The 19,460-nt window shown below is 37.9% G+C and overlaps 1 protein-coding gene across 1 annotated transcript; it reads right to left on the reverse strand.

Annotated features, from left to right (window-relative positions):
- Positions 1–1,939: 1,939 nt before the first annotated feature.
- On the reverse strand, positions 1,940–11,585 carry RNFT1 (ring finger protein, transmembrane 1). The gene is made up of 9 exons (XM_050909138.1): positions 11,530–11,585; positions 9,078–9,495; positions 8,675–8,751; positions 7,951–8,051; positions 7,143–7,296; positions 5,285–5,443; positions 4,366–4,431; positions 3,409–3,510; positions 1,940–3,215 (listed from the first exon to the last, which is right to left on the reverse strand). The coding sequence occupies exons 2-9, from the start codon at positions 9,451–9,453 to the stop codon at positions 3,081–3,083; spliced, it is 1,170 nt and encodes a 389-aa protein (XP_050765095.1). The 5' UTR covers positions 9,454–9,495; positions 11,530–11,585; the 3' UTR covers positions 1,940–3,080.
- Positions 11,586–19,460: the final 7,875 nt, after the last annotated feature.

Raw genomic sequence — 19,460 nt, forward strand, 5'->3', positions numbered from 1 at the left:
ACTAAGATGAAAATGACTTGTTCATTTATGAAATGTAAATCTAAACTGGTTGATCAAAATCTCTTTTTAGTTCTTTGTTTTTTAATAAAATGTGTTTGATAATATTACTGAGTTTGGATAATTTTGACTTCAAATTTCTTTCAAATTTCCCCACATACTTTGAATGTCTGTGTGTAAAGCAGCGTGTTTCTTGATCTGTAACTACCTTCCTAGTTCACCTTAGGTCTGCCAGTCCAAGCTGTTGGTCCTGATGGACCACTTCAGCTTTCCACTGTCATAGAAACATAGATTCTATGATTCTATTCTATGATGGAACGGCAAACTTCCTTCTCACTACTCCCTGCTGCATAAACAATGGGGCTGCTATTTACGCATCTTGGGGATAAGGCAGTAGGAAAGCATACTTGTTTCTCAGATCTCTTCCCTCAGTCAGCAGGGTAGTGGCTCAGCTTTCAGGACAACTGTTTGTATTAAGCAGCTGGTGCATCTCAGAATCTGTACCTTCCCAGTTAATATTCCAGGAACGGACTAGGTGATTTAGACCTATTGTTCTAAAAAGATTTTTGAAAGTCTGTCACAGAGTACTGGAATTCTGATGAATGGCTACCCATTACTGGTAGGCAATGAACTTAATCAATATTCAAGTATTAGGAAGTGCATTTCCTTGCTCTAACATGTGCAAGTCTAATGAATTTTAGTTTATATTTTCCCTGAGAGGATTTTTGAATTAAAAAGTGATTAAGCTATGGTATTAGCGTTTCAGGAAAAGCTAATCCAGGATAAGTTACAATTTTTATTTTGCCCAGTATTTTAGAAAGGGTTGGTTATTACATCTGCCCTTATAAACTGTGTATTGGACTTAGTCACACATTTTACTCACACAAGCAAAGCTTTTTTTAATGGTGCTATTTGTTGACTAAATGAAATAAGCACTCAAATTGTTTACACGGTACTCACATAATACCTGTATGAAGAAAAAAAAACTTAAAACACTCTTTAGCTAAACTGTATGTTCATGATTAAGTTTGGGAAAGTCTAAATATGATTGTGTAACCAAGTGAGCTGCCAAAGTCTCTGTGGTCCCATCAGAGATTCAGAATCCAACCTTAAGTTCCCCCTGCTCTTTTTTTTTTGTTCCTTGACTGATTCAGTTCTTGTCCATCTCTCAAGGGAAGCTCTGCTGCAGCAGCAGTCTGAATACCAGCACTGATGAAATTTAAATAACAAACAGTTCTGATCTTGTATGAACTTCAAATGCAAGCTAAGGCATACCTAAGATCTCTCTGAGGAAACAGAGCAATTTGTTCTGACAATACTGGCGGTACAGGCACAAGCCCATTACAGCACAGCTCTGGCTGTGGCCAAGCTCTCATTCTTCCCTGCCACCCTCAGGACTGCTCTAACACCATTCAGCTGCACATTCTCCAAACTAAGTACCTCACCTGCTGGGAAAGGCTTCCATGAGAACCAGTCTCTTCTACTCCCTAAGTTTCCAATTACAGACTTAGAAGCTTTTGCCTGTTTTCTTTAAGCTGGAGTCTTTTTCCGCAGTCACTCAGATACCATGGTGGAACAATCATAGGGCACATTTACTCTGAACTGCAGTAAACTTCAAACAAAAATACAATTAGCAAATACACAGCGTACTGTATAGCAAAACCCAGGTTGAACATAAAATGATACCTCTTAGCTTGAATCTTCCATCTCATTAGATTTTTATTCAGAATGCTAAATTCTACTAGTATTACACTTGTAGCTGCACCTTTAAGGGCACTCTCCCATCATGCCCTGTCAGCCCTATAAATCTGGCTGTCAGCTGCAACGTATAGCACTCGGTCACTCTGCCTGCCTATTTGAGTTGCTACATCATTCATCGAGTAAGTGTTTAACTTAATTCTGTTTTTTCCCAAATTTAGAAGTTTCCTAAAGGTATTCAGTTAAGACAAGCTCAAGTTAATGGCAACTCAATTTAACTTTGCTGTAACAGAATAATTTGAGTGGTTTTTTCAGTCTTATCTCAATAGGAAGGTGAAAAAAAGACAAGCAGGAAAAAAAAGTGAGATTATACATAAGTTAGCTCTACAGTTAGCATAAAGACTAGTCATGAATAAGTTGTAGCATTTGGAGGTTTTTTTGTTTTTCAGAGACATTAGTTTAACAGGAAGAGTATACCTAGCAGTGAGCTGTTATGTGCTTACACGTAAGTTAATACTGAAAGAGTAATGAATCTTGTTTCTTTATTCAACATGCACCAAACAAATAGATTTAAATGCATTTATTCTCTCTGATTTTTATGCATACTACACATTGCAAATATAGTATAAAATAGATTCGCCCCTGTAAGAAAATCTGGTTCCTGTTATGACAAAAATATAGTATTAAAGATTTGTTTTAAAAATACCAACTTTATAAAATGCTAAGTAAAAAACTAACATCAGTGGTTGGTTTATGTATTAAGCCAAAGATCCATTAGAAGTCTACAAGAACCTAAAGGGGAACCGTCTTATTCTTGTGGCTTATCTCCAGGTACAGTAAGAAATAGTTGCTGTTACAGGTGCATGAATAAGAAGCTAATTTCTCTCATCTACTGGGCCAGCATTAAAGGATCTTTAATGCCAAGTGTGACAAGTAGCTCTAATTCTCACTGTAGTCCAGAGTATAAAATTTGCTCATAATCTTAGTAAAACGTTAGGTTGACCTTTTGGTTTGAGTCATGTTAGAAGGATAAATACAATTTAGTACAGTCTGGAACTCTACTTAAACTTTTAAATAAAATGTTGAATTAAGAAGCTGCTGCAAGAAGTAATGCAGCATTTTTCAAGGAACTTGATTGTTTCCTACAAGAATCACAAGAGAAGCAATGCTAGCTTTTCTGCATTCATTCTGAAAACTTACTTGTCTATACTTAAGAAGGTCAAGTTAACATTTTCTGCACTGGTTTAAATACTGGAACATTTCATAGAAGCATGGTATCTAGAATTTGGAAACTCATTCCTTGTGCCACCTACAATTTAATCTGCAGTAAACTGAAAAACCTTAGCTTGAACAAACAAACTGTAAAACAAGTTGTTTGACATGCTTTAGAAAATCTGTAGATGCATAGATGTAGCTCCATCCTTCCACTTGTTAACATGGTCTGAAATAACAGTTCTGCAGAGTGGACACGTTTTTTCTCTATTAAACCATAAAGAGATGCATTCTTCACAAAATGTGTGCTGTAATGAAAAGAATGAGAACTTAGAGCTTCTAAGCTCTTCCATTTATAAGATGGTATATTATTTGCATAGCCTGATTTCTAAAAATAATCAGAAGACATACACTCGCTAATCTAACTTTATGTTGTTTTGTTTACCAGTTGTTTAAAATATTCTTAAGTTTGCAAAAAATAATTCTGATTATATGTATTACCTGACAGATAAGCAGAATAGGCTTCTGAAATTCAGCTTGGCAGATTGAACAAATATCATCCGATTCAGAACACTGTCTCTTGCTAGCTGTCACCCCATAGTGCTGTAAAACAAGGTATTTTCAGCAAATACTAGTTTCGGGGGGAAGCCAAAACAAAACACAAAAATACCAGGACAGAAAGGAATTGGGAATAAGGGCTGTTATGTCAGGAAAACTATTCAATCCCTAATCCAATTAAATGTTACTAAGTTTTTTTAATAGTTGTCTTGGGGCCTAAAGCTCATATGCTCCTACTTACCATGCTGTCTAGTTAGTATCTTCCCCTAATCACAGTTACTGGAAAAATCTGTAGCAGTTTTATTTTAACAGTGACCTCTGAGCAAAACACTGTGTTAAGTTCCAATTTGATCAAGATAGCACTTAGAAAATGAGAAGTGCTTTATTATTCTTTTAATTCAATGACACTGTGCTCCAAAATGTTCTATACATTTTACTGCATGAATAGCAGACTCTAAACGATACCTCTTACTACAGAGAAAGATTATCGAGACATTTACAATTCTAACAGAAGTTACTTGCATGTCATCTATTTTGGCAAGCTTCAGTTCTCACCGTATTTCAGCATAAAGCTCTGCCTGCATTCAACCAATATTTATTCCAGTTAAAAAGTAGGAAGCAGGACAAAAAGGGTATGTTATTTCACATATGTTTATCTGAAGGGACATGCAGAATAGATTTTTTGGGGTTTTTTTGTTGTTGTTGTTCAGATGACCATGTAATCACGTAGTCAAGGAATTCAGACTGCAAAATGGGAGAACAAGTACACGGTTTACTTTAAAAATGTAGTTGTCTATTGCTAGAACAATACAAAGTAATATAGGAATGAGGTATTTAAAAAAGAAGTATTTTCATGTGAATTGGCTTTACTGTTTTGTCATAAGAGAATTCAGTACTCACTGGTCGTGTACAAAATATCCGTAAGACCTGCCTGAAGTTTCTCAATTGTCCAAAAAAGCTCAAAAGCTGAAATGGGAAAGAAAACCTGAGTTATGCTTAGTATTTTTCTCTGTGAACTAAAAAGCTTTCAAGCTTTTGTGCAGATTCCAACACCAGAAGTCTCACTCCTAGTTTGATGTTGGCAGGATCACAAGCAAAGCTATAGTTCAGCCTGACCCTATTTTAGTTGCTTAATATGTAACCAAACTAAGAATTTAGCCTGAAGTTTTTTTCCCAGTAGGTGTCTGTTCTTTAAAAGAAACACAGTGTTGAGGTTCTGAAATGAAGCACTCAAGTGCAAATATATCAGCATTATTATCATATATGCAATAGTCTTTAGACTTGTAATTAAGATACCATAGCATTATAAAGTATTTTTCATGTTCAAAGCCAAACTTGTACTGAGTCTGGTTACATTTGGGGCATATTAGCTCTTTGGTGAAGTAGACAGCCAGTATGAACACTTACGTTTAACTTGTTTAGCATCACACAGGATACTCTAGCAGAGAGAAAATCTAGTTTCCTGGAAAACGCTGATTCTTTTAGCCATGAATTTTACCTTTATTTTTGCAAGCTCTTTTCCTCAATATCTGATAACAGTCTGATTGGTGTCTGATGTGAGGGGACCTATAGTAACAGTGTTCTTTGCTATGCAACCTCAATCCATTCCCAGAACAGGCGCAGGAAAAAGAAGAAGATTTAGTGTCCTGAGCCAGTTTTCCTATCAGTTTTGGAAGGCTGTATCAGTTAAACTGAAGCATCGACTTGCAAGCCAGTTCAGACACAGGGGAACTTTCAGAAATGTGTTAGTTCATGTGTCTCTAACCCTCCAGTGATAATTAGTGCAAAATAGTTTGAGAGGAATATACGGCTTACATACTTTTAGGATGAGGTAGAGAAGGCCCAGCAATATCCCAAGGGTCCATCCTAGTACGCTGTCCAGCTCCCCATAGCCAATAAGATAACGGAACCAAACTGGTATGGGGACAAACATACGGTAATACTGGCAGAGTTCTTCTAACAGCATGTACCAGTAGCCCTAAGCAAGACATGCAAAGGAATCGCTCAAGATTTAAAACACAAAGGATTTTTAAAATACAGAGAAAAGATGCATTGTTACTCTTTTGAGTAACTTCCTCTTATAATATCTTAAAGCAACTAAATATAAAGCATGAAAAAGAACGAAGACCAGATGATGAGTCTCACCACAACTGTACAAATAACAGTAACACAATTGATTGCTGTACTGCAGAAAATCAAATTAATAGGCTAAAATAGGATGGCTTTGTCACATGTCTACTTACTTAACAATGCTATCAGACTTAATTTCATAAGCATTAAAAAAGAAAATAAAAGTTACACGAAAAAGGAAAATAAGACAAATTTGGTCACGTAGATGAGCTTGTCATTAGCAGAGTTGTGTCCTGCATTCAGGATTAAAAAATGAGAGTAAGGCCCATTCTTTTATTAACAAACATAAATTACAAACTGTTTTCCTGTAAACATTATTTTGTGCCTGTGTAAGAAGCCTTATCTTGTGATAATTAACTCCTATATAGGATGGGGTGATAAGAAAACTGGGGGGCCAGGAAAGAACGATAGGGTAGCTGGACTGAACAGGTAAACAGAGTTCAATGACGCTCTAAAAACTACTGAATAACAACTACAAAGCACAAGTGTCCTGCACAGCACTGTGTGTGCGTGCGCGCATGTATAATCAGATATTTAGCTCAGCTCTTACTTTATTTCCTTAAGTTTGTCTTTAAAACTGTATTTATAACAGGGAAGAAGTACTCTTTCTATAATGTACATTGGATAATGCCACAATCTGCCACTATTGACCAGATTCCTTCTTTAATTTAGCCACAGTTTAGGCCACAGTTGGTGTAATGGAGTTTTCAATAACTATTTTTTGGATGTTATATCACTAGCTGTACAAAAAAATAGAGATCTTGATTATAAACCAGTATTTAGAGAAATCAGTTGTACCTGAGAAAAACTTGTTCTGGTACATTTTAAGAGATAAAACCTACCAAAACATCCTGTTCAAATGCTACCACATATGAACTGTACTTGTTTTTTTGTTTGGTTTTTTTTTAAACCAGTACTAGCATTTGCTATTTTGACATAAAATTTAATTGTTTTTGCCTGTCTCACCTCGGGAAGCAGATAAAAATAAATACCCCACAAACCAGTGTAGGCTTCTGTGAAAATTATTAAGCTTCATTGGTTTGAGGAATTAAGCTATGAATCAAATTCATTGATCTGACACAAATATTGCTTGAGTTTATTAACAAAAAGAAAATTCAGAATTATTTTTGAAGAGACAGAAAAAACAGCTGTTTGCATGCACAGATTGTAAAATCTTCCCATGTCAGTTACTGTCGAGCACGTAAAAAATTTCCTGTGCTTCGGCTGCTCCATGCTAACTGCCTGTACACACATTCTTACATTGCAGCAAATAAAAGGTTTCTTCATCCCCCCCTTAGAGACAGAAATAAACCCATTTATCTGATGACATAATACAAGCAATTGTTTCAGATCAGACTGTAAACCTTCCTTAGCACCAAGCAGGGAAGAACATGAAATCCACAGGGTTTTCTCACCCACAGCGTAGTGGTGGATTATATACAGACCTTTAATTAAAAAGACTTTTCTCTGGGTAGAATTTAATAATTAGCTAATTTTACCGTAAAAGAACCTTCATAAGGAAGCAAAAATATAGCTTGTTTCCTTACCTTGGATTTAAAGGACATCATAAAAGAAGGCACCAAGAGAATAAAGCACTTGAAGCCCATGAAGAGGAACTTCAGAATAAAGTCTGTGACTCCCACAATCCAAAGTACCTCCCAGAAGTTCATAAAATCCACAGTAGGGTTTAAGAAGATTAAGCTACAAAAAGAATTATCAGAAGTTACTGGAGCACCCTATTTAGAGGAAGGCAAAACCAGAGATTATCACAGCAGGTTTAATTAAAAAAGGAAACGTGGTTTACATAGCAGAAAAATATTTGCTAAGAAAACGAACTCCCTATTGCAAATTGATCATTTATGATCTCTGACAACCTTTCAATTTTTTAACCTTCCTTCCTGTATCTTCATCACAACCCCCATCCTCTAGAGACAGGCTTTCTTTCCCATTTTAGCAATACAGCCTTTGACTAATTTACAGCCAAGACTGTAGCTACAGAATGGTAAGGGGAAAAAAAAAAATAAATTGGAGACATAAACTCCACAGAGCCCCAGAATGCCATATTCAGTATTCCGAAGGCAAGGTGGTAGGGTCAAAGCTAAGAATCAAACCCAGGTACATTCCCCATGGTACAGTACTGCCGTTGAGTACGGGGTCTAATCTTGCAAATTCCAACATACTGTTTTTAAGGACAGCACCTGTTCAGTTTGGCAGAAGAGGAGGGATGGAGATTAAAATGAAAGAGAAACCAATGCCACAATTAAAGAAAAACAGCAGCAGCCCAGATAAAACATTCCCAGTTAATATTTAATTTTGAGTAATTTATGATGCGAGTAGAGATGTTCCTCTACTTACCTGTAATACAGTGACTGAGAATGAAAGGTGTAATACAAGAGGAGAGATGATCCAGTTAGGTATACTAGTAACCAAGCACATTGCAACTTGGAGCACCGTTCCTGTAAGATAATTGTAAAGACATATTACAGTCCTTATCTCAGTTATCACTGTCTTAAATATATCTCCAAAGCACTAAGTCTGTTGCACCTGACCAGAGTTACTACTAGAGGATTTTATCTTAGTGGGTTTAGGCCAAATAAAATAGGAGAACGCAATGGAAAGGTAAAGCAGTAATTTTAATGTTTTCAACATAATAATTTATATGTGTATCAAGGTTTTTTCTAAAAACACAACCAAAACCCACCTCACTCTGAAGAGACAACAGATTTTCATTTGGGAGTGAACAGACACAGCTGAAAATTTAAACTGTCAACTGCTATTTGATTCCACAAATATAGTTAAGAAGTTCTTCCGTAAATTCCAAAAAGCTTTTATCAGTTGAAGTGATTTCAATATTCAAAGTCAGAGGGGGAAAAAAACCTCTTTGAATTTTGCAAACCTTACTTATCTGAGCAGCTCTACACTGTACAGAAGCATTAAGACTTTACTTCCACCTTGAAACCTTGACACCTAATATTATTAGGTAAATAAAACACTATCTCCATTCACATTTCTTTCAAAAAATTGATGGATAAAGGTCTTCGTTAACTTACAGAATTTTGTTGCATAGGGTGATACTTACTCTTAGAAAAACCTGATTTACTATGCTTTTGTTTGCATACATATAAGTTGTTAGCAGCCCAATTCCAAGAGAAATGCCTATTAGGAAAAAAGGGTCAGTTATACACAAGAAAATAAAAAAAAAATTTACTGAACTGGGTTAAAAAACCAGCCACTTCTAATATGTCTTTGTAATTACAATTAATAGCTCAGACTATCAAGCCAGAATAATTAAGCACATTGTACATATGCCAGCAAAGGAAACAGAAGCCACTGAAACGTAGTTTACTAAATCTCTCTTTCTGATGAATAAAGCAAATAAAAATAAAGCTAAAAATAAATTGAATTATATTTCAGGCATGGTTATTACTACATCTCTTTGGGGGAGGGTCTGTTCCCTCAGACCTTATTTTGTTATACTCTACCAATTATATGCTGCATGATCAATTTGACACACAGAATCAAGATATACGGCAGACTTTTGTGCAGCCACTGGAGGAGGTATCTGAGCTCTGAGAGGGAGCTGCCGCTGTGTTCTTCTGAGTCTGGAGCAGAATCGTCGAGCCCCCCTGCTTCGCTGTGGGCATGTCCATGCGAGCGACTTTGGGAACCTGGCCTCGAATGCTGGGAACTCGCGTTTTCTCTGGCTTCTCCCACAGCAGAGTTTAGCTGTATGCGAACATCTCCGCTATGATGGCATGAGCTCTCTCCTGACAACCTCGCTGCGTGGGCGCTCTGAGAAGATGAAGAGTCATCGCCACTCCCTTGGATGTTGTGGAGATGACTGCAATTTGGTTGCATGGTGGGATTTTTTTCTGGTCCAGATTCTTGCTGTTTTGTCTCCTAGAGTGGGATATAAAAAGTCACAGTTGAAGGAAGAGATAACTAGTTCGGGGGGAGAACAAACTTTTAAAAAACCCAACACAAAAATACAACAGATTGTACTGAGTGATTGCCTGCATGAAGTAAAGATTCTCTTTCTGAGAGATACTGTCTGCCTGCGTTCTGAAGTTTGGCATGCTGGGTTTGTACCCTGTCTCTGTGGGGCAACGTTCTGTGTGCCATATTAACTGACTTCCTTTCATTCACGTGCAGATTTTCTAGCCTGCAGTGAACCTGGCTGCCTTAGTAAAATCTAAAGTTGCTTCAGTGCAAATCAGAACAGCAAAAGCTGCTGAATAGGAGACCAGCACTAGCTTGTATAGAAGAGATCTTAGAAGTGCTGCATAATTTCACAAAAATAGTAACAGTAGTAGGCCAAAGCAGCAGCAAACAATGATGGGAAGGAAGCAAAGAGTACATTTACATGCATCCATAAAATGGTAAGCATTTGTTCAGAGACAAGTCTAGTCAAAAGCCAGTGCATGCTCAAAATTGAGGGCCATTATGAGATTAACGAGATTATCCTGTCTGGGTAAGTGAGCAGAACCAGGTTAGTCCATTTTGTAAGAAGCATTTAAAAGAGCCTGGATCATATGGTCTAGGTGAAAAAAGAAATGCAGCCAACAAGCAGTAATCTTAACAAACCCAAACGAGGTTTTCTTTCTCTCCACTGACATCTTTCTGTTGTCTTCCAGGGCAGTTTTTCACTTCTGTGTCAGTCTTTACATTGGTCAAATAGTGTTAAATCTACTTCTCTGGACTGGTGTGATGTGAGAGTAGTGATTTTGGAGAATGCTTTGAAGCCGGATTTGGCACAATACTTGTGACTATCGAATAATATTATTGAAACATTGGGAATTTTGTTATAATCCTTTTTCAATAAATCAAACTTCCAGATTCCTCTTTGAAATTATTTTTTCCAAAGCTTAGCGTATATACACAGCTAGTTTCACTGGGGATACAAAAAGGTTAAAGCAAAATTGGTTTTGCACTGCAAGAAGTTCTTAATATATTTGCTCAAACCTAGAATTCTTTAGCTTTTAAAAGGGAGATTAGATTAGAAGAGTAAGTTGCATGAATTTAAACAATATCTGAATAGGGGAACTTACTACCGTTTAGAAATGCTGCTGCTGCTACTACTATGTTTTTGTTGGCCAAAGATTACATCATACTTCAATCCAGCCAAAATTCATGTTCTGTAATTTTATGCACATGAATAAAGCCAGTAAACTGGAGATAGTATTGACTTGTAAGAGCAGTATTACTCAGTGTGTCTGCAGGATCAGGCCAGGAATGATGTTTTTAAAAGGAGGGGAATTAAAAAAAAAATAAAAAATAAATCTCATTAGCACTCTTCAGTTGGTGGTTTAGGGCCTGCTTCTGCAAAAAACTGACAGTTCGGTGTTTAAAAGAAAGTGAGCGATCCCATTGTTCGAGTAATGCAGCTTCCCCTGGCACTCCGCCAAACAAACTTTCAAATAACGAAGTTACTGAACGGGATTCTAAAGCGTAAGAAATCCGCACGCAGCGGACGGCTTCCAGAATTCCTCCCCCCCCCATATCAGATAAAATAAGGTCTTTGATAAAGGCTTTTCCCCTCGAACATCCCCCATCTCCTCCTGGCCGCTGCCTCCCACCGCACTTGGGCAGACGCTTTCACGCCGCTGCTTGCTCCCGCCGGCCGCTGGGCCGCGGCGGCCTCGCCCGCGCCCCTCACAGGGCAGCGCCGCCGCCGGAACTGGCCGCCAGCCCCCTCGGAGGCGGCGGGAGGGCGTCTGCCGCTGAGGGCAGCGCCCGGGGGCGGGGGGGGCCCGCCGGTCTCCACAGAAGCCCCGGCGCAGGGAGGGGGTGACCCTGGAGGCGCGTCTCCGCTTCCTCCCCCCCCCACACGCCCCGGGCTCTGAGGGGGAGCGGCCACCGGGATCCCCCCCCGGCCTTCCCGCCCTTCCCTGCAGGAGCCCGGCGAGGCGCCAACCCGCGGCCCGGCGGCGGTACCTCATCAGGCGGCCGGCGCCTCCCGCCCGGCGCCGCTGTCCAGGCCGCGGCCGCCCGCCGCCTCCATCGCCGCCGCCGAGGCTGAGTGGGTGGGAGAGGGCGCGGCGGGGGGAGGAAGAGGAGGAGCCGTGAGGGGAGGAGGAGGAAGGCCCCGAGCTGGGCGTTGCTCTGGCAACGAGCGGCCGCGGCTCGTCGCGGCCTTCGGCCCGTCAGGGGATGGGGAGGCGGCCGGGAGCGGGGGATCCGTGTGGGGCGGTGAGGGGGGGCTCGCCTCAGGGCTGGGGACAGGCCGCGGTCCGGGCCTGCCAAACGGGGCGGGGGGGGGGGGAGGGCAGTGGTTCCTGTTGCTTTTTATTTAAAGCCTCAATTAAAATTAATCTGGGAAGGCAATAATAACGAAGGAAATTAAGAAATATATATAAATAGATGTATGTACTGTGGTATCATTACTTCTCGGTGGCGATTAGTGCTCACTGCAGGGAAGTCCTGCTGTCTGGAAATTGGCTTTGCCTCCTAGGAAACCTGAGGAAAATGCTGCCCTAGTTAATGCTGCTGTGGCTCTTAGGAGAAGCTTGAAATTAAATAGATACAGGGTTTTCTTTCAAAATATGCTCTTGAATAAATTAGTTTGCATCCAGAAATGGCATCTGTTTTCCTTGGCTCAGATATTTTTCTAAAAGTGTTTAGGTATGCAGCTCACACTGAAACGGGTGCCTAATATCTGAGCAGTTTTGAAAATCAGTCCTGTGTTGCTTTGAGTTAAAACAGAAATACTGTTTTAATTCTAAATTTTAAATACAGAAATGCTGTGGAGTCAGTAACCCTGGGAGAGGGAAAGGATGGGCACTTAGACATCAGATCTCATGAGGTAAAAAACTAAGTGTTTAGAAGAGCTAAGTGGCCTGGTGTTTAGTAACGCATACCATCTAACAGTAAACCTTTTTTATACTTGAGGAAGAAGCTGAAAACACTGGACACATCTCTGTTTCTGTTGGAGGTAGGTTTTAAGGAGGCATTGGCAGCAATTTGGTCTACTTTTATGATGTTTTTGGAATCTGTATCTAATGTTTCTCGACTGGAAATTTCAGGCCTCATATCCTCTGCATTTCACTTGGGCTGTGGCTGATGTATTGGAAGAAACCTGGGCTAGTTACTACAGATATGCTTAAGTATTAAACAAACCCACAAGCCTCCTGTTCCTGTAGGCCCTCTGAACTCAGAAGACCTTCTAATTTGTATAGTACTTCTGCCTAATTATCGCAATACTGCTCAGTTGCAGCACCAATGCAGATTTCAGATGTTCGGCTGGAAGCACTCTAAGAATTATATGGCTATATCCCCATCCTTCCAAGGATAACACAAAACTGTTGTGTTTGACTTATGCTATGCCATATTGTTCATTCTCTTACTCTTTGCTCAGTTAGTCATTCGCATAGTGTTTGGATTATGAAGGACAATGTGAAAAATCTTAATTTGATTCTCAAATCAGGAAAAGCAATTATAAATCTTTTATTTTAAAATAGTATTTTATGGTTGGAAATTATGCATGCCTTCTGTACATTGCTTGGAAGTGTATAAATATAAAAGCCTCGTTCAGCTGTTTCTTTTTTGTAATTATAAAATGCATTAAAGTGCAAATGTAGTTTTAAATCAAAGTTGTTCTCAAACTGTTTCTCATTGTTACATGCACTGGAAATATGAAATTAATTCATGGCAGCTTATTAATCAATAATGTTTGCTCATGCAGGTCACTTGCTGATTTATCTCCAATTCACAGCTCATTAGAAGGTATGTAACTCTTCAGTGATGTTGTTATTTAATAGGTATGTTTTCATGGTGCTATTAATGACTTCTGGATTTAGTAACTCCTGACACAAGAAAGATTTCAGAGATTATTAACATAAAATTGGAAGTCTTTTCCCATGGGTATTGCATACATTAGGTTATGTAATACCTAGGAATAAATTTACCAATCTGTATTTTGGACTCTCTTCCTAGGATGCCCATAAATTTCATACAGACAGCTGAATTGGTGTCCAGGCATGTTTTCAGGTGTATATATACACTCAGATGTAAGTATCCCAGACTTTCTTATCCTCCTAGGTATAGGTGGTACCTCCTTAATTGATGCTATCAGCAGATTTCATCAGCGTACGTCTGCTTTTCCCGTGGTTGTTAAATGCATGAGACAATATTGGAACAAACACTGATCCTTGTGGAACTCTGTCCGTGATGCCCTGGCAGTGCAATACTTACCTTTTCAACAGTTACTCTGTACTAAAAGTTGCTGAGAGCTAGTTCTTACATAGAAATGTTAGAAGAAAATATTTTGTATCCTAGTCCTAATTCCTGAAGGAGGCCTGCAGAAGTCTTCCTGCGTAGAGCAGATTAAGGGATTACAATCTTCATCTTTTGTTCCTCCTAATAAACTGTAGTATCACTATTTTTCATCAAGGTGTGGAAGGAACTGGTCCTTTAAAAGCAGATGTACAGCATACATCTTTGATGAAATTTAAAGGAACTGATCTCAGATACGTGGAAAGGAATTGTAGTAAATGATACGATAAAAAATTGCCTTGTTGCAAGAGTCTGTAAAATAGCAGAATGTCCTGAATATTCAAAGGCTTTATTGGTTGTCTTCATTCTACACAAAATGTTACTTGAGTATGGAAGACTTTTGCAAAATTAAGAGGATTTAGTTTAAATTGTTTGAAGGATTTGAAAGTCTTGCCAAGAGGCTCAAATGACCTTTAAAATTTGAATGCTTCCTGAGCTTTGAATGCTCAATCTTTTTAAAACTAGCTCCTGCAATTATACAACCTTTACTTCAGTTTGAATTTCAAGCACAAGAAAACAGCTCCTGTGCTGCCATATTTAAGGCACTGAAGAATAGAGATCAGTTTTGAAAACTCATTGCTGGAGTGATGGCAGAGGAGCCTGAATTTTACTGTTGAAGTCTGATCATGTAAGCTTTGTCAAGCAGACTCGCAAAGAATTTGAACCAGATTTTTTTATAATGCAATGACATCATCTTGTTCCCCGAGGTTTCCAGAAATCTTACTAGCTCTCTATGTACAGCAGTGTGCTTGTTTCTGTTAAGTCATTCTAAACTGAGAGTAGTTCCACTGAAATGGTGTCATATAATTGTTTTAAAACTGGTGAATTAGATCCCAGAGTCTTGGGGTTTGTATATAGATGGAGCCTTGAATGAAAACTAGATAGTGGAGCCACAAAGGGCAGTTGTAATTTTTGCTCACTGCACAGGAGGGTGCTCAGCCTCTCTCTTTATCCGCAAGAACGAGCAATTAATTCCCATGGTCATTAGAATGAAGTGGAGAAGCTGTTTTCTGAACTGATCTTTTCTTGTAGTGACATTGAAGGATCTGTTAAGTACAATTACTCAAAAGATATTCAGCTGTTAAAGAATTTTAGAAGGTGTGTGTTAATTGCTGTTGTAAGACCATTACAAAGGTATTTAGGTCAGAAGATGTACTGTAATGATCACCACTGTGTAAGAAAGACATTGGTATTCTCTAAGGGGTGTGCTTAAAGGTGCCAGAATTTTCAATAGAATCTTTGAAATTTCTCAAAATTAATTTTTTTGCAATCTAACATGTTAATCTGAATGTGTGAATCCTTGTGTGACTCCTTCTATTGAATAATGACTTCTCATGTATGTAAAAACCTACCCTGAGTGGATTTACTGGGAAGGGGTAGATAGGTTTGTTAATTTATATTCGATCTGTAGTACCTGCTTATATCCTTAATTATTCTTTGTTTTCCTTGGTAAATATTAATATATTTTAGGTTCAAAAACCAAATGAATGTTCTAATATAACTCATAAAGTGGGAAGGTTTAAAAGTTATATTGGTTTATTAATTTAGGTTAGTTTGTGTTTTATAGTGGGAAAGGGTTTTATTGGGGGTGGGTGGTGGGGCTTCTGTGGCACATTGTCAATAGGAGCAAACACTGTTTCACTGAAGCTGGTTCTGTTGGTACCTCAGGCTGAGGTGTTGCTTCCTGTAAGTACTCATGTAACTGCTCTGTCCGTGTGCTGATTAGGGTGGCAGCCTTTAACTCACAGAAGAAAAAAAAGTCTACTTTTTGTAATAATTGTTTATAATTATTAAGATTGTCTGCCATAAAAACTTTTATTTGACTGACTATAACCTGAACAAATGGTGAGATAAAGAATCTTCTGGCATTAGTTACCACCACCTGTGTAAGAAAAATTTTGGTTTATGAGTGGCTGAAAATTGCCCAACTTTCTGTTTACCTTTTTAGAGATCAGTTAAACAGAGGTCTTGGATCTTGTTATCTGGTCAGATTTTAGTAAGTGAGTTAACACTTTCTGCCTGAAAAGAATTTGTTAAACCTCTGTCTTGTACAAGGTCAAAATATTCTGGCCCTCTGAATGCATATCCATTTTAGTTGCTAAGGAAAAACAATTGTTTTTAAAAAGCATTACCATTGTAGACAGGTTTCTAGATATTTCCTTTCAGAACTTTCAGAATAAATACAAACACAGAAATACAGTAGGCAAAATCTTGTTTGTCGTGTGGAACGGGATTTGTCCCATTAACGTCAGCACATAAATATTTGCTTCACTTCAGTCAATATTTACCTCACTGGTCACTAAAACTTGTTTTGCACTTCACAAAGTTAATATTTGCTTACTGTTTTTAGTTTGGTGACAATATATAAAATTCTCTGTTTCTAACGATATGGAGGGCTTTTTTACTGCTTTTCTAACAAAAAAGATTTTGTATTAACAGAATTGTGTTGGTTCTATTGCGAAGTCTTATCCACAAGTAAGACCATGTTCATCATGTAATAAGATTATCCAGATTATGCCTATAGCATTTTACAAGTACAGAAAGGATAATTTAAAAAAAAGGTAAAATGACTAAACATATTACCGAATTTAAAAATAATTGTAGAAGGCTGTAAAATAGGAATTCCACATCAGTTGTTTTTTGTGCTTGTTTTGTGCTAGTCAGGTTCTCTGGTAGAGGAAAATATGCCATTATTCATTAAATGATGATGGTATTTTGGTTTTTAACATTCCTTGCATAAGATAAAATCATTAGACTGAAGGAGGACCTCAGAAACAACATGTAGATTTTTGGCTCATAGAAATGTTATTGGGAGTTAAATTTGGATAAATCACCATCATGTCTTAAGGAAATGCGTGTCACCTAGATCCAATGCATAATTTCTTGCATATCCCAGCTTCCCATGAAAGAACCACAGAAACCTACTGCAGGTTCTGTTTTTTGTGGTGTGGGTTTTTTGGGGTTTGGGTTTGGTTTTTTTTTTAGTGTTGGCATTTTGCAAATTTGTACTTCATGGTCAAATATGTTAAAAGAAGAAAAACGGGGGGGGAAGGGAAAAGACTTTAAAGTCATCTGTGGTAGCTTGCCTTTGCATGATGCTATTGCTTTCATCTTTGCTTCTCTTCAGATTTTTAATTTATCTTGAGAAATGTTTTTGAAGATTCTCATCTGATAGCAGGTGAGCACTGTCTGGATCCTTACTTCAGAAATCCTGGACTATGTTCAGATGCTCGGCTAGAGTCCTTGCTCACCAGTTTAGAGGTGTAATAGAAGTGAGCACTGGGTCCTTTTGAAAGCTCAAGAACACACTGTTTTTCTCCCTGTCATAAATATTCTCCAGTATTTTAAAGAAATACAGTAATTTTTCCTGCACTATCTCTTGTTGACCATCGCTAAATGAAAGTTTCTTCTGTGCTTCCTTCATTTCCCTCCCCACCCATCCCAGCTCTTTCTGGGGTCTCTTATTAGAGAGTGCAAAATTCTTCCTTGTTAAAACATTGGTATTCCATTCATGTTTAGATTAATACATGTTAATAGTTTTTCTTACTAATATATTGTACAAGCAATATGTTGCTGTTAAAATTGACTAATAGCCTAAAGAGAATTGATTTGGTTTAACTAAAACGCAAAGCTATTTATTGCAAGTATATTACAAATCAGTAGAGATGACCGCTGTAATACAAAATGTAACACTAAAAGATTTTTTCCAACCTTGGGAAGCCAACATATTCTGCTAGTTTAGATTTATAGTAATGGGAAGCTCAAGCATTAATAACTGTAAAAAATGGCGTTAGGAGAAACTTCCCAACTCTCTGAGGACAAGATACTACTCTTCTATGTGTTGATGGGAAAAGCTACCGCTAGATTAGAATAAAAGCAGGCATAGCCTGCTGAATAGGATTTTCCTGGGCCAGACCTACTTACAATGAAGTTGTCTGGCATTAATGTACTTGAGGAGGCTGCCTGAAAAACAAATGCTGAGTGAAGGTGCTTAACCTGGTCTTAAAAATGAATAAACAAACAAATAAATAAAAAGGCTGACAGGCTTTTAATTAAAGTGAGTAATCCATTCAGAAAAGGAGCATATATTAGTGAAGATATTGGACACAGATTTTGAAATGTAAATATTGTGGGGGGGAAAATTCTTTTTATACAACTTTATTGTATTCATTCACAACAAATATATCTCTAATACAAATTTCTAGCCATGTCTAACTACTTTCTGTTACAAAGCAATCACCATAGAATCTCTATGTCCACCAGAGTTTATAGAAGTGGCAGAAACTATGCCCATCATGATTTTCAAGGTTTATGAATCTAGAGGCAAAGCTATATAACTTTTCCTTAATTTTATCAGAATCATAGGTAAAATTGAATATGCAAAGAACGAGTAAAACATTTTCAGATATGTTGGCAGCAGTTGCCCCAAGAACTTTACTGTGCTTTCAGCAGTGCAGTCTACCTCTGCTGTAATTTTTAGGACATAATCCTATGAATGTATGTGATTAGCATACATAAGTGAATAGTCTCATTAGAATCAAGGGGCTCCTTGTCTATGAAGTTATTTGCATGAGTTTGTAGGGTCAAGGCCCTCTTTACCTCAACATTATATAAAAATAAAAATACTTGCTTTGCCATTAGGAAATGCTTCTGTTTATGCCCACATATGGCTCACTGTTTTCTGATTTCATTAATAAAAATGGTTTAGTTGGAGAGGAGATATTGATATTTATATAATTTATGGAATTGTGGTTGTTCGTTACAGAATTTGTTAGGATATGTATCACACAGAAACGTGTCTGTAATTTTATCATGCTTGCCCTTGTTGAAATCAGTGATAGACTTTCCATTGACCTTAACAGCAACAAGCATGTGTTTCCAGATGTTCTTGAGGCTGGTAGTATAGTATGCTATAGTAATGCTGTAGCTCATGGAAAGTGAAATATTAGTAACTGAATTATGCAAAATGCAAAATTACTTGTTGCTGGTATTATGGATATCCTGTGCCCTAGTTACTACAAAATCAGGTATACTTCAACAGCTTGGTGAAGAGGCAGCACATTTCTGAACTAAATTCTGTATATGAAACTGGTATCGTTTAAGCAGTTGTTCATTATACTTCCGCATGCTTAACCATGCAAATGTTTTGGTTGTAAAAATTAGGATGCAGGTGTTAATTCAGAAGGCAAAGGTTTCTGGAATAAAATTCGAGTAGTCCTGCTAATTAAAAAGTTATTTTTGTTTTGGAAAGCAAGCACAAACTTAGCCATTTTTCAATTAAGTCAGAGTCATTACAGTAGTCACACTTGTATCGTTTAGGAGGAAATGCATAGATGACCTTAAGATCCTTATAGTTGACTAGTCCACACTTCCAAATGTGACACTTCATTTCCATGGAAGAGTTTTCCCCCCATGCATTTCATATGTATATCATAGCTGGCTGTATGCTTATTTTTTCAGTGGTTTAGTTATATTATAAGTGGATATATGATAGTATGAGGTGTTTGACTTTCAACCTGCCAGAGGCTTTGTCTGCAGCATATGGTTAAGAGATAGTGCCATCTACTTGGTGTCTGGTCAAAGGAGATAACACT

This window comes from Gymnogyps californianus, chromosome 20 (assembly GCF_018139145.2).
Source record: "Gymnogyps californianus isolate 813 chromosome 20, ASM1813914v2, whole genome shotgun sequence".
Taxonomy (NCBI): domain Eukaryota; kingdom Metazoa; phylum Chordata; class Aves; order Accipitriformes; family Cathartidae; genus Gymnogyps; species Gymnogyps californianus.

What these genes read in the sequence shown, in the direction of transcription:
- RNFT1 (XM_050909138.1), bottom strand. Translation starts at nt 9,453, where the DNA reads ATGCAACCAAATTGCAGTCATCTCCACAACATCCAAGGGAGTGGCGAT. An exon ending in GATCATGCAGCATATAATTG is followed by an intron (nt 8,752 to 9,077) that starts GTAGAGTATAAC and finishes TTTTCCTAATAG; the next exon opens with GCATTTCTCTTGGAATTGGG. An exon ending in TTCTCTACCTCATCCTAAAA is followed by an intron (nt 4,432 to 5,284) that starts GTATGTAAGCCG and finishes TTCCCATTTCAG; the next exon opens with CTTTTGAGCTTTTTTGGACA.